The sequence below is a fragment of the Podarcis cretensis genome (genome assembly GCF_951804945.1).
Source record: "Podarcis cretensis genome assembly, chromosome: 14".
In the NCBI taxonomy this organism is placed as follows: Eukaryota; Metazoa; Chordata; class Lepidosauria; order Squamata; family Lacertidae; genus Podarcis; species Podarcis cretensis.
The window spans coordinates 38,904,074-38,918,646 of NC_137183.1; the positions used below are offsets into that span (position 1 = coordinate 38,904,074).

Below are 14,573 nucleotides of genomic sequence, written 5' to 3' on the forward strand. Positions count from 1 at the left end.
CCATGAAAACAGGAGCTGGGAGTGAAAAACAAAGCCAACAAAGGGCCGGCCATTGCAGGCCTGGCCGAGGTGGGAAAGGGGCAGTCTGGATTGTATAGCTTTACTCATTCTGCTTTGGGGCAGAATTAGCTCCATGCTGAGTGGTTTTTAGCAAAGACAAATTTGGAGCAGGCAGCATAAAAACCGGCATGAAAAAAGGGAGCAAAGTGGAAATGGCAAGAGCAGCCGAGGCCCAGCTGGGGCCGCATTTCTTTCTGGGACCCTGCCCTTTCTCCTCAACAAAGTTGGCATGCCCAAGAGGTTGTGGGTATGTAGATAAGTGTATTTTCTCTGTCCCCACCCCCACCCCGCCATCCCCCGCAAACTTTCTTTCTCCAAAGCCTCTGGCAATTCACAAGCACCAAGAAAAGAAAAGAAAAAGAAAACCCCAAAAGGGAACTTCATTGACTGTGTGCCCCATCCCAGAGGAGATGGTGCCAGCCGTGCCAGAGGAGGTTGTGCCAGCCACAGCCAAGCTGGCCAAGGAACACGAGAGAGAGGAAGAAAAGAAGGAAGAAAAATGGGGTTTAGAAAAAAGATGGGGGGGTGAAGCACAGCCAAAAAAGCGGAACCTTTGAAGAGAGGCAAATTGAGACGTTCAAAGGATAGGCGACAGGGAATTGTGGGGGGAGGACAAGGGGGAGGAAATGTCTCTGTCGCTCTGCTTTTTATTACTAAAATAATGTTTATGGGGGAAGGGAGGGAGGGGAGGTTTGGGGTTGGCCAAGAAAGGAGGGGAGTTTGGATCCTGACTTAGACAGGCTGTTTAATGCCAGGTGCCTGTGTTGCTTGTGGGTAGGGATTTTGTGAAATTCCATCAGAAACAGGAGCAGAAAATGCAGCATTTCACACATTCGCCCAAGGACTGAAACAGAAACCCCGCAAGTGAATACAAGCAATAGTCACTTTGTGGTGGGATTTTTTTTTTTAGTCCACAAATGTTGCATAAATAATTAGATCATTTTCTACTTTGCTTTTGATACATTCCTTCCACTGAAATGCACCGAAGTTAATGACATAATTCATTTCGGCCATAGTGGATAGTGAATAGAGTAATGTAGGTTTTAGCAGAAGCTGAACTGCAGCAGAACAGAAGCAGCACTGGTTGCGACAAACATAGGATGGGACCGAAACCACTGCCTCCTTAACTTCCTCTTTGGGGGTGAGGCAGCAGGGCCCACACCAGGAAGGCTGATGCAAGCAGCAGCATGCTAAATTTTCCTTGCTCTTCTATTGTCAAGGCAGAGAGGCAGAGAGGTGTTCCACAAGCTTGTTTTCCCAAATGAGCTCCAGCTTAGAAGCACTTAGCTATATGCATTGTGATGGACTGCCATTGTGGAACTTTATTCAGAGGTGATGTTGTCTATCAAAACACCAGAGCAACTGATGAACTATCCTTGCTATGGCAAGGGAATGAGCTGATGGCAAGGCTTTCAAATTATACTATTTTTAATGAAAGTTTAGTGCAGGAAGTCAAGAGAATGATTTAAAATCAAGCAAAAGCTGGGCACTTCTTTCATTTTCTTTGGCTCCTACTTCATGCCAACAATTTAAGATTGTTTGCTTTTCTAACTAAAAACTAAGGGTGGTTTTCAAATAAGTAGACCAACTGAAATAAACGGAGCTAACTTAGTCATGTTTCATTGGGTCTACTCTGAAGAAAAACTTAGTTGAACATCACCCTAAAGGCTGAATTTCGGTGGTTTGAAGAGCTTTTGTTGAACCTCAATGGGTTTTACAAGCTGAACTTCTAAATAATAATGTCTCCTTCAAATATCGTTTGTTTGCTTGCTTGCTTGCTTGCTTGCTTGCTTGCTTGCTTGTTTATTTAATACTGTGTAGTCTCAACTACAAGGGCATTTGACCTAGCATGACTAGGGTCCAAAGCAGAAATTTCCTTTTACAGTGGTACCTTGGTTTGCATATGTCTTGGTTTGCCTACGTTTTGGATTACAAACATGTCAAACCCGGAAGTGCGTGTCCCGGTTTGCAACCTTTTTTTGGATTACAACCCATTTTTTTTGAGATTACGAACAAATTTTTTGGGGAGGCCCCATTGGCAAAAGCGCGCCTTGGGTTACAACCTGTTTTGGTTTACAAACGGACCTCCGGAATGGATTATGGTTGTAAACCAAGGTACCACTGTACTCCCAACCACATGGGTGCTGAGGGAATGGGGAATGGTCGGGGGGGGCTGGGGGGCATTGGCAACTGATGCAGCAATACAGAGAACTGTGGAAATGACTAGAAAGAATGAGAAACAGAAATTGATAATTTTGTGCATCCCTCACTATGATGTTGCTGCCACCCTGCTGACTTCTTAGTTGTCATCCTAATTGTATTTCCCCCTTGTATTTTCCTGCAGACTGTGACTCCTACTGCAAGCCAGCCAAAGGCAACTACAAAATTAACATGAAAAAGTACTGCAAGAAAGATTACGGTAAGGAGCAGCTCTCCTTTCTCTAATGCAAAAAGGTTTCTCAGAATGTAAAGGTCAAACCAGGAATTTCCTATCTGGGAACTTGCCCTACCTTCTGGTCAGTGGTTTCCAAATAAGTATTTAAGAAGCACCAGCTGCAGACTGTAAGATTTCTGGGCTCAGAAGTCCCAGTGGTAGAAGAAGGGAGGTGCGGTGGAGGCGGCCCACCCTGGGTGTCATCCCTGAGGGGGGTGACATCGCCGCCCCACCCCCAGACACTCACTGCTGGCAGCACCCCCCTGGGATGCTCGCCACGGGTGGCGCCCCTGTGGGCAGCTAGCCACGCCCCCACAGGTGCACAGCATGTGTGCCTCTCCAGGGGCTGGAACAGTTAGCTCCGCCTCTGAGAAGTCCTCCTGATACATGTTAGAGTCACTTTAGATGAGATCAGGACCTCGATCTCTCTTACCTAAATAGAAGCAGCAAAGGGTCATTAATCAGATTGGGGCCACAGCACAACACTGTTTTCCCAAACAAACCCATGCCCTCAACACCCCACAGACAAAACAGACAGATAACCCTTCTTGCCTGGTGCCATGTCCCTGATCCTATTCAGGGGGCCTACAGCCACTATTAAAATTTTAAATAAAAGCTACAGGAGATCCTGAGCACAAATTTTAGGCAGTATCTTGCACAGGTGATTGCTGTTGCCCATTGGCAGTGAGAGGGTGGAAAGCAGGGAGGTCAACAGTAGGTGGCGCCAGAGCCAACGGCAGGCAGGCAGATCCAGATAATTCTTGTTTTCTCTCCATCCTTCTCCCTGCTGAGTTCTACAGCAGCAACAGTGAGACTAAAGAGGAGGAAGATGATAGGCAGTGCCATCTGATGGACTGGTTCTAAGCAGGAAGGCAGGCTATAATGGACTGGCTTCTACTGCCTTAAGTAGGCCAGAAAGAGCCCAGATTATCATATACAGTACTAATTTGGCTTCTGATTCAGGTCTTTGAACAAGCTGCTGATCAAACCTCTGTGGTGGAGGTGGGGGCACTAATAACCAGATCACTGAAATCTACCTTTTGCTTTGTGAGGTCATTTTCACTAGATATGTTAGATTCCATCTGCATTTAGAATGGTATTATACCACTTTAAGCAATCATGACCCCCCCCCCCAACCTGGAAACTGTAGTTTGTTAAGAGTGCTGAGAGTTGTGTTATTCCCCCACACAGAGCTAAATTCTCTGAGAAGAAGATTGGCTGTTAAGCTACTTTGGGAACTGTAGCTCTGTGAGGGAACTAGGGGTATCCTCACAGCTCACAGGACCCATAACAAACTATAATTCTCGGAATTATTTTTGGGGAGCCATGACTGTTTAATGTGGTATGACTGTTTCGAATGTATCGTGCAAATGCGGACTATATCTCAAGCTCAGATATGGCCTTTGGGTGCTCAGAATGCTGACATCAAAGGCCACCCAGCTCTTCCATTACTCTCCCCTCCTCCCCATATATCCCTGCTGGCTCAAGCTGACTATGGTGGAGAGTTGTGGCAGAGGAGGGATGGTTGCTACAGCAACTCCAGGGCTCTGAGGATTGGGCCCTGGAGATTATCCACCTCCCAGTGGGATCTGCACTGAATTCAGTGGATCCAAACCTACCCGTGCCCTGCTGTTTGTTACACAAGCAATGTGACACGAGCAAAGTTGTTTTGCTGATTCCCAGTGATCAGATTCCAAACAGGGATTGACAAAACAAGAGTGGCATAGCAAAGATGACAAAAAAATTAGTACGGGACGGCTTCCCCATGTTTCCTGTGCTTGTTACATGCTCCTGGCTTCAGGGGCTGCCGATCCTGCCCTATTTCTCCACTTTGAAATTCTCTCTCTCTCTCTCTCTCTCTCTCTCTCTCTCACACACACACACACACACACACAACACTATGAAAACTTGCTGGACCCTCTCCCCTTCTTGCTTAAACCCACAGTCACTCCCTGTCTGCCAAATATGTTAAAAAGTACCCTCTCTTCTTCCCTTGTTTTGCAAGGTGTGTGGGGTGAGAGGGTTTGAATGGGATGGGATGTGTGTGAAGTTTGGACTCAGGACATCCTGACGGCAGGTTGTAAATCACCCTGACACAAGCACATTCACTCTTTGGAGCAGAGGGAGGATCCCTAAAAGAGGCTGTGGTTTGTGATTGATCTCCCACAGGAACTCCTTGGCTCAGACAGAAAAGATCTTTTTGGCAAGGTGGAAGGGAACGGGAAGATGGACGTGAGACGGGGTGGCAGCCGAGAAGTGTTTTGGCTTTTAAATGATATCTTCTGCAAAGGCAGTTAGCCTTGCAGATAATTGTGATCAGAGATCGTTTATTTAAATACATTTGTGTTCCCTGCTTTTCGGTCTATCAGGATGTACAAGACATCAATATAAACAAAACATATGAATCCTATAATTTCAAAAAAATCAATGCTGTAGCACAAAAAAAAAGTTAGTAACAACAGTAGTGTAGCATACCCCCCAACATTTCTCCAATGAATGTCCTATTCCATAATAATAATATCAACAGTAATAATATTTATACCCCACCCATCTGACTGGGTTGCTGCAGCCACTCTGGGCAGCTTCCAACCTGTATAAGACCAGAATAAAAAACTGAACATTAAAAAACTTCCCTATACACGGCTGCCTTCAGATGTCTTCTAAAGGTTGTATAGTACTTATCTGCTTGGCTCAGGGGTTGCATAACTCCAACATTTCTCCAGTGAAAATAAGGATGACCTAAGGAAAAGTCGGGACGCAGGTGGCGCTGTGGGTTAAAGCCTCAGCGCCTAGGGCTTGCCGATCGAAAGGTCGGCGGTTCGAATCCCTGCGGCGGGGTGCGCTCCCACTGCTCGGTCCCAGCGCCTGCCAACCTAGCAGTTCGAAAGCACCTCCGGGTGCAAGTAGATAAATAGGGACCGCTTACCAGCGGGAAGGTAAACGGCGTTTCCGTGTGCGGCTCTGGCTCGCCAGAGCAGCGATGTCACGCTGGCCACGTGACCCGGAAGTGTCTCCGGACAGCACTGGCCCCTGGCCTCTTAAGTGAGATGGGCGCACAACCCCAGAGTCTGTCAAGACTGGCCCGTACGGGCAGGGGTACCTTGACCTTTACCTTTAAGGAAAAGTCGGACATTCCAGGATGGCTTCTGTAAATCCGTGACTGTCCCTGGAAAATAGGGATGCTTGGAGGGTTTGGCGTAGAGACATGGAGATGATAACAGATGATCTACCGCCTTGAGAAGGTCACCCAAAGCTGCATTCCTTGACTCAGAGTGCAAATCTCAGAAACCTGTAATGCTTGCCTCTGATATGACTATGAATGGAGTAAAAACAAGTTGCCACGAATTGCAGGTTGCTATGCTATTGCATCGTTGACCACCTCTGTTAAGAAGTGCTTTAAGGGGCTGGTCAGTGCAAACCCTGTTTAAAGTTGAAGAGCCATCAGTAGGGCTTCCCACTGAGGCATCTGCTTGGGCACTGTGAGAACAAGAAGGTGGGCTAGGTGGACATTTCCTCTCACTCAGATCTTCTGCTGATGGAACTCAGCTGAGTCCCACCCACAAACTATAAAATCATAAAATCCAGAATAATTGATTCAAACTAATTCTCTAAAAACAAATGCAGTTTTGGCGAGCAATGAGATATCTGGATTTTACACACCTGTCTGACTTCAGTAGGAACAGAGTTGCATCTTTACTTGTGCCCCTATGCTGCTAAAAGCTTTGATTCGTGTAGAAGCTAAACAAATAAAGAGATAACTGTGAGACAGTCAGGAAGGCTTCTCCTAATTATTGCAGTGGTCTGGCCAGGTTAGAAGGGACAAGGCAGGTAACCTTCAGACAAGCTGGTCCTAGGCCATTAAGGGTTTATGCACTAACAGTAAGACTTTCAACATCACTTGGTAAAATATTGGCAGCAAGTGCAGCTTGTTCAGAAACAGCATAAGAAACTGATGCATGGGGCATGACTATGAAATCTCATGATTGCTCAACAACTATTTGTAAGTTTAATTCTAATACATAGCTTCACATATTCAGCATCAGTTCCTTGCCACCTGTGACCTCACTTTTTTTCCTTTCTTGCCCTGCAGTTGTCCAAGTCAACGTCTTAGACATGGAGACGGTGGCCAACTGGGCCAAGTTCACTGTCAACATCCTCTCGGTCTACAAGTGCAGAGACGAACGGGTGAAAAGGGGCGACAACTTCTTGTGGATCCACATGAAAGACCTGGCGTGCAAATGCCCCAAGATCCAAATCAGCAGGAAGTACTTGGTCATGGGAATCAGCGAAAACCCCTCTGACCGGCCAGGACTAATGGCTGACAAGAACAGCTTGGTGATCCAGTGGAGGGATGCCTGGACTCGGCGGCTCAGGAAACTGCAGAGGCGGGAGAAAAAGGGGAAGTGCTTGAAACCATGATTGGTTTAGGCTCGTGTCTGTTAATACATGCCTCCCTTCTCTCTGGTCCCCTGTGCACTGCACCCAGCAGACTGTTCCTAGAGACTCTGTACATATACATATCATGTGAATGGATGGACTCGCCTGTGTATAGTGTATATTTTGGCAATGATTCCTTGGGGGTGGGGGTTGCGTGCATGGGTCCTTTTTTAAAAAAAAGTTTATTAAGAGTAACACAGTAATGACAAACCTTTAACAAGGAGCGAAGTGAAGGAGAAGGCTGGTGAACTGAAGAGACTTGGAAGAAGACAGCTCAGAATGTCTCTGAGCAGGAGCAAAATTCCCACCCTGTTTTTCTTTTTAAAAAAACAAAACAAAACAATGACAGTGTTTCTCTGATCCTGCCAAATTCCAGAGGGGCAACCACAGGAGCTGTCACTTACTGGGAAGGGGCGAGGTGGTGGGGAGGTCAGGACGGCACATGTGCACCGACAGAGCCAATCTGGTGTTCCCATCTGCACACCCACAAAACGTTGACCTTACTGCCACGTTATGCTTCCTGTTTCCGGAAAGTGATGCCCCTTCCCACTAATCACTCCTAGGTAGTCATATTAAGTCTGTTAACAGTAATCTCTCTCTCTCTCTCTCTAACACACACGCACACATACACAGGCCACATTCACAACATACATTTAAAGCACTACCATGCCACTTTAAACAGCCATGGCTTTCCCCCAAGAAATCTTGGAGCTGTAGTTTGTTATGGGTGCTGAGTATCGTTAGGAGGCCTCTGTCCCCCTGCCAAGTGCTGCAATTCCCTGAGTTTCCTGTGAAAAGGGATTGACTGCTAAACCACTCTGGAAATGTAGCTCTGTGAGAGAACTAGATGTCTCCTAACAACTCCCAGCACCCTTAGAAACTACAGCTTCCATAATTCTTGGGGGGGAGAGACATAATGATTTAAAGTAGTATCATAGTGCTTTAAAGGTATGTTGTGAATGTACCCCACCCCACCCCCACAGAAAACCCACCTTGGGACACCTTAAACAGATCTGTGGTAGGATTGTGGCAGGAACTCAGAGGTGCCTGAGGTGGTGTTATCAGTTTGGGATGGCTTCCAAAAAAGCTCCACCCTGTTCACAGAGGCAGAAAATGGGGTGTTTCCTCAAACATTCTCACGGGGGGCTTGGGATTCACCAATAGTCTTTTTGGGAGGGGGGTTCCTTCTTTTGTTCTGCAAGCAGCAAAAGCATCAAGAGCAGAGCTTCTGTGATGGCATCCTGGTACCCCCTCATAATGCCCCAGATGGTCTCATTGTCCCAGAGTTTTGTGGTTTGGGGCAACAGTGGGGGGTGTGGAGGCCCTCATGAAATAGCGACAGAGAATTTTAATCAAAATGGCCCTCCGTTGGGAGAGACGGGCAAAAATGAAGATGGTCTGCTGAGAAGTATTGCCTCATTGCTCTCTCTGTCTCTCTGACACACATACACCGATAAATGTTCCCTTGCTTAATTAATCAGATAAGTTTTAATTGAGCCATCAATTCAATCTGCACAAAATCGCTTACGAGAAAAGCAATTGTCCTAAATAAACTTTCTTCAGAGATCAAGGGTGGGGAACCTCTTTCAACCTGAGGGCAGGCTTCAGACCTGGCCAAGACTCCAAATGGACAAGGTCAGAGGCTAAGTGGGTGGGACTTAAAAGTTAAAAATAAAGTGAAGCTGAAATATTGAATACAGGTGGTGCCCATGTGTCACAGTGGGTTTCCTTTTTAGAACAGTCCTTTCTCATTCATTCTCACATGAAGAAATGTAAGGTCGCATTTTCTATCTGCAGGGTTTAGCACTGCTTTTACAAGTGATATAGGCACCTTTTCAGATGCTCAGCGTATTTTCAGTTGATTCATGTCTCTAACGCAGCCTTACCTGGTTGCCTGCATGTGGCTGGACTACAGCTCTCATCATTCCAGACCAGTGACTATGTTGGCTGGGACTGTTAAGCATTGAAGTAAAGAAGGCAACAAAGAAGAATCTGGAGAGCAGTAGGTTGAGGGAAGACTGATTTAAGCTGTCAGATGACTAAGATTAAGGCTGAACCCAGAGTTCTCAATGGAGAAATTTCAGTTTGAATTTGGGAAGGCTGGGAGGGGCATGGGGACAAGTGCTCACCCCATTCCACATCTCTACAGGGAGCAGCTGTGACAGTCATTGGTCATTGAAAAAAGCAGTAATGGGAAGATCTCCATTTTGTGCCCTTTTGGATCCCTCCTCCAATACCCATAATGCACCTTACTCCAATTTTGCTATCTACTGTTAGAACAGAGAAAATAGGTTGTAAGCATGGGGCAAATGTGTCAGAGACTCTACCTTTTGCCTTCCACCAACCTTGGGCTTCACTGTGGACCACCACTGCCACCCTTTATACCTCTGTGTCTCTGTGTGGGTATCTCTTGTGTATGTGCTTGTATTTTCCACCTGATGTATTGGTCTCTGGTCCATAAACACTTAAAGCCACAATAAGTCTGCTAGTCTTTAAAGTGAAACAAGACTCCTTCCCGCTTTTGTGCTCTGGTTTTCCCTCAGGGTTGCATCGAGTGCTAGTCCTAATCAGAGTAGACCCATTGAAATCATTGGACACGGCTAACTTAGGCTCATTCACTTTACTGGTTCTCTGAGTACTGTGGTACCTCAGGTTACATACGCTTCAGGTTACATATGCTTCAGATTACAGACTCTGCTAACGCAGAAATAGTGCTTCAGGTTAAGAACTTTGCTTCAGGATGAGAACAGAAATCGTGCTCCGGCGTCGCGGCAGAAGCAGGAGGCCCCATTAGCTAAAGTGGTGCTTCAGGTTAAGAACAGTTTCAGGTTAAGTACAGCCCTCCGGAACGAATTAAGTACTTAACCTGAGGTACCACTGTAGAACTTAGTTGGAGGCCATCCTAACATGCAAATTGTGAGGTGGGCTGATGCTCATCTCCCAAGCTCACCTTGCTGCCTCCTGGCCTTCAGGACTGCCAGTTGGCGTCGTTCTTTTACTGGGAACCTGAGCTGCCTGCCCTTGTAAAGTTTGCATTTCTTGGTGGTCAGCGCCACCCCAAGACATTTGCCACCTGAAGCAAACAACAAGGTGGTGGACCCTCTTTAACATACAGAAGCTGTTTGAACTAGCAGCTGAGCCTTATTTTGACACTGACAGAGGGACAGTGTCTTCCTGAGAGGAGCAGGCTGGCTTAGGGGACACAGGGCAGGTTGTACTTCAACACCTTGCCGCCACCCTCTGCCCCTATCCCAGCACCCAGCACCTAATATGACTTGACTAAGCTCTGCCTAATTGTAGAGCTGGCCTTGTTGGTTGAGGAACCACTTGGGGGTAACATGACAGCCTCAACAAAACCTTCTCTTTTTTTAGCTCTTCTGGGTGTCAAGGAATGTCCACATCTTGTATCTAACTGCCATATAAATTTGGGTGGGTTGAAAAACATGTAAGCTGCATGGCTCATTCCCACCAAATACTGGACAGAAGATAGACCTACCCACAGAGATGCACACAAACCATAGCTGTCAACTTTTCCCTTTTCTTGCAAGGAATCCTATTCAGAATAAGGGAATTTCCCTTTAAAAAGGGGAAAAGTTGACAGCTATGACACAAACAAGCTAAGGATCTTTTAATGAATGTTTGTATCTTACTAGATGCTTAACTCATCTGCTCTGATTAGACAGTAAACTTCTCATACTGTGACTAACAAATTGCCAGCCAGTCCTATACTTGCAAGCTGTTTGTGATATCAGAAGCCCCAAAGAATGTCTAAGGCATTATGTCTGTCATTGACTTGCTTGAACAATCTCACATCTGCCTTCTGGATTCCATTGGCTCAATGGTTCTGATGTCACCGAAGGCTTTTCCTGAAGTGTCACCATGACTGCCTACTGGTTGCCATTGGCTCAGCTTTTCTGACATCACAGAAAGTGGACTGCCTGGGGTGTCATGGCTGCCATTGACCCAGTTGCTCCAATGTCACAGAGGGTTTGCACACTTAGGTCCAAACATTTAACTGCTTATGGAAAGTGGGGGAAATAGTGACATATGAACTCTGGAGCCCAGAGACACTTAAACCAAACAGTGTATCACATGTATAGCAATAGCTTTCAATTCTTAAAGCCAGCCTTATCATTGTTTTTAGTACTTTGGTTTAAAAACAGCTGCTATTTAAAGTCACCAACAGATCACTGCAGAGGGTTTGTAGGTACACAAGGTTATCCTGCCATCTGTTTGGTGCAAAGAATGATGATTTCATCCGCTTGAACAAGTGCATGATGAGATGATGAGCACCTTGGCTCAGTGCCAATGTTAATTCTTTTTAGCAGCAGTTTCAAAAGCCATCTGGCTGCCGTTTCAGCATAGTCTAAGCACTTTCATTGTTGTTTTGCCCACATGACTTGCAAGGCAGGTCCAGCCAGGGTACATAAGGCCACAACATTGTCATGTCTGGTCTGCCCAAGCTTTTTCCTTGAAGAGCATATCTCCTCATTTCCCATCTGGACTGACTGAAGCACCTTAGGCCACCATTTTGTCAGCTGCAGGGGCAAGTGGAGGTTCAGGGAGACGGCATCCAAATCTTAGAGGGCCCAAATGCCAACACCTCCCTTTGGTGTGTGGGAATTTTTTAAAAACTGCTTTCATACACATTTTTGAAGAAACATCAAGCCAAGCAGCTGCAGATACCACCACCTTAATTTTCCAGGAATGCCTCTGGGCCTCAACATACAGTCTAGAGGCATTCTAACGAAATTAAGATGGCGGTAGCTTGTCTACCCCCTGGTAGGTTTAATGGGCAGACACCACACCAGATCAGTTATGTGGTCTCCACCAAGGTGGTTCTTGTTCATAGCCCTCTCACACCTGTTGCCAAGTCCCCTGGTTAGTGGGAATAATTGCAGTGACATCCTCCTTCATATTTTCATCTTGCTCATACTTGTAGCTCAGTCAGCCAGCTTCCCCTGCTTGGAAGGATATCCTTTCACAACTGTGGAAGAACCTCCTGAGATTGAAAGCCCACCCTACGCAGCAAAAAAAAGCCCACTGCTACTACTCACCCCCATGCCAGATTGGATAATTTTTTTATGATCCGTAAAGCATCACTGTTTGAAGAACCATAAATGCTACTTCTCATGAGATGTTGTTGATGTTCACTTGCTTATGATAATGTGTGTTTCAGGCACAATTTCCTCTTTGCAATGCATGAAAGCAAGAAGGATAGCTTACCCTTCTTCACTTTAAATGTACAGCAGCAATATACCTATGAATACTCAATACTCAGCAGAACGAACAACTAGGGGAGGAGGATTTCCTTTACGTCAAGACACATTGGCTTTCTCTCTGTTGTAAATAGAATGTTGGAGTAGGTCTAGGATGATGCTGGACTCAAACTCCCATCAGCCCCAGCTAGCTTAGCCACTGGTCTGGAATGGTGGGAGTTGTAGTCTAAAATATCTGGAGAGCCACCTCTAGACAAGATTAAAATTGCGGTTGAATCCAGCAAGAGTATTCTTACCGTGCCAATGAGAAATGGAACAAAGAGTACCGTAATAGATTGACTGTGGCATACAGCAGGGGTGGACTTTGGTAATATGGTGCCCTGAGCTAGGACAAAAATTGGCATGCCTCCTAAATATTTCTTATTTGCATCCCCTCAGCTCGGCAACCTCCCACACCACCTAAATCCAGCGCTGTATATAGGCTGTAGATCTAAGAAGCATACTGTTAAAGGCAAATAAGAGGGTAGCCCAGTAGAGATAAAATAGTAAGGCTATTTATTTCAAAGCTTTGGTTTAAGCCTTCCTTGGTAATCCAGCTAGGTTTTCAAATGAGCAGTGGATGCTAAGGTGACAGTCTTAAGAACACAGTCAGGATGGGAAAAGTCTTATTAAGAAGGGTAGCTTATATGAGAGGGTTTTTTGTTTTAAGGAAATAATTAAATGTCAGCTTTCAAATTAAGTTAAAGTGCAATCCTGAACCTGTCTACTCAGAAGGAAGTCCCATTGGGTTCAAGGGATCTTACTCCCAGGAAGATTGTATATAGGATTACAGCCTTAGTGTGTTAAGTCTATAGATCCAGAAGTATGGACGCTTTTGGAATCCGATAACTAAGGAATCCGATAACTAAGTCACCCAATCAAACGTGCAGATTTGAATGATCAGATTTTACATTTCCCCAAATATTGTCACACAGTCCTTGGCTCAAATCCCACTCCCATCCCACAAGCATTTTAAAATGTAGATTTTGAGGTAAATTTAACATTTTGAAATGTGTATTTTGAGAGCAAATACATTCAAAAATATTTACAATTTTAAACACAAACTTTTGTAAGTTGTTTTTTTTAAATGTTGCAGATTAATGCAAATAACAGGATCAAAAGTCCTTGTGGAAATGGCACACGTGAAAATGGCATGGACTGAGTGTAGTAGACTAATTCCTCTATCCCTGCCCAGAGGTCTTCCCTCTCTTCAAATACCTCCAGATTTGTTGATTGTTTAGAGGGACATTTTTCCAAGTCAACGAGGTGGCAGCCATCAAAATTGAAATATTTTGAAATAGATTGTTGGAGCTTCTTTGTCAAGGATTATTTCTTTGTGGGTTCTAAATCATCTACAAAGCCCTATTGTTCCAGCATACCAGATGTCACACCCAGAATGTTTGCATTCAGTATACAGTGGTACCTCGGGTTACATACGCTTCAGGTTACATACGCTTCAGGTTACAGACTCCGCTAACCCAGAAATAGTGCTTCAGGTTAAGAACTTTGCTTCAGGATAAGAACAGAAATGGGGCTCCGGCGGCACAGCAGCAATGGGAGGCCCCATTAGCTAAAGTGGTGCTTCAGGTTAAGAACAGTTTCAGGTTAAGAACAGACCTCCGGAACGAATTAAGTACTTAACCCAAGGTACCACTGTATATGATATTGTTCGACTTGCACACAGTGGAGGCTGATCCATTAGGGCAGATGAGGCGCTGCTACACCAATCCCAATCTGCCCCCAGCCTGCCCCCACCTTCCTGCCTTCTTACAACCAGTCCAGCAGGTGGCAGTGGTACCTGTCAGCTTCCTCCTCCTCTTTAATCACATGGTTGCCCTTGGAAGAACGAAGGAGGATGGGAGCAAATCTAGAATTAGTTGGCCCCACCTATCATTGGCTCTGGCTCCACCTAGTGTTGGGCTCCCTGCATTCTGCCCCACCAGTCCCAATGGGCACCAGCCGCCACTGCTTGTGCATGATGTTCTAATGGATCGTATCATACCACCTTTTTTGCGTATGGATCGTAATGGATCCATGGATCGGATCCATGGATCGTAATGGATCGTATCATACCACCTTTTTTGCGTATCATACCACCTTTTTTGCTTTTTGTGTAGTTGATGCACACAGGTAACACTTCATGCATCCAATGAAGTGGGATATAAGTCCCTGAAAAGTTTATTCTACAATAAAGCTGATGCTACAAGACTCTTTGCTGGTTATACTGCAACTAAAACAGTCACTATTATACAGAGAAGCCATACTTGAAACATGAATGCATCCTTCAGAACTTATAGGGTAGACATGTCTTTTGTGCTTGAATATCCATTCCAGAAAAGACAATACATTTTGAGCAGCAGAATTAGGACATTTATAGTGATGTG

At 45.4% G+C, this 14,573-nt stretch overlaps 1 protein-coding gene and 1 long non-coding RNA gene across 2 annotated transcripts in view; one reads left to right on the forward strand and one right to left on the reverse strand.

Moving 5' to 3' along the window:
* The window catches only part of NTN3 (netrin 3), a 115,208-nt gene extending 105,797 nt beyond the window's left edge, over nt 1-9,411 (forward strand). The window contains exons 7-8 of the mRNA XM_079952388.1: nt 2,405-2,479; nt 6,585-9,411. Of these exons, the coding sequence (XP_079808514.1) occupies nt 2,405-2,479; nt 6,585-6,913 (404 nt within the window). The 3' untranslated portion in view covers nt 6,914-9,411. The remainder of the gene's footprint in view (nt 1-2,404; nt 2,480-6,584) is intronic.
* LOC307202480 lies at nt 7,835-14,197 on the reverse strand. Its single transcript, XR_013832901.1, has 2 exons — nt 9,807-14,197; nt 7,835-9,562 (listed from the first exon to the last, which is right to left on the reverse strand). It is a non-coding gene; the product is annotated as an uncharacterized lncRNA (long non-coding RNA).
* Nucleotides 14,198-14,573: the final 376 nt, after the last annotated feature.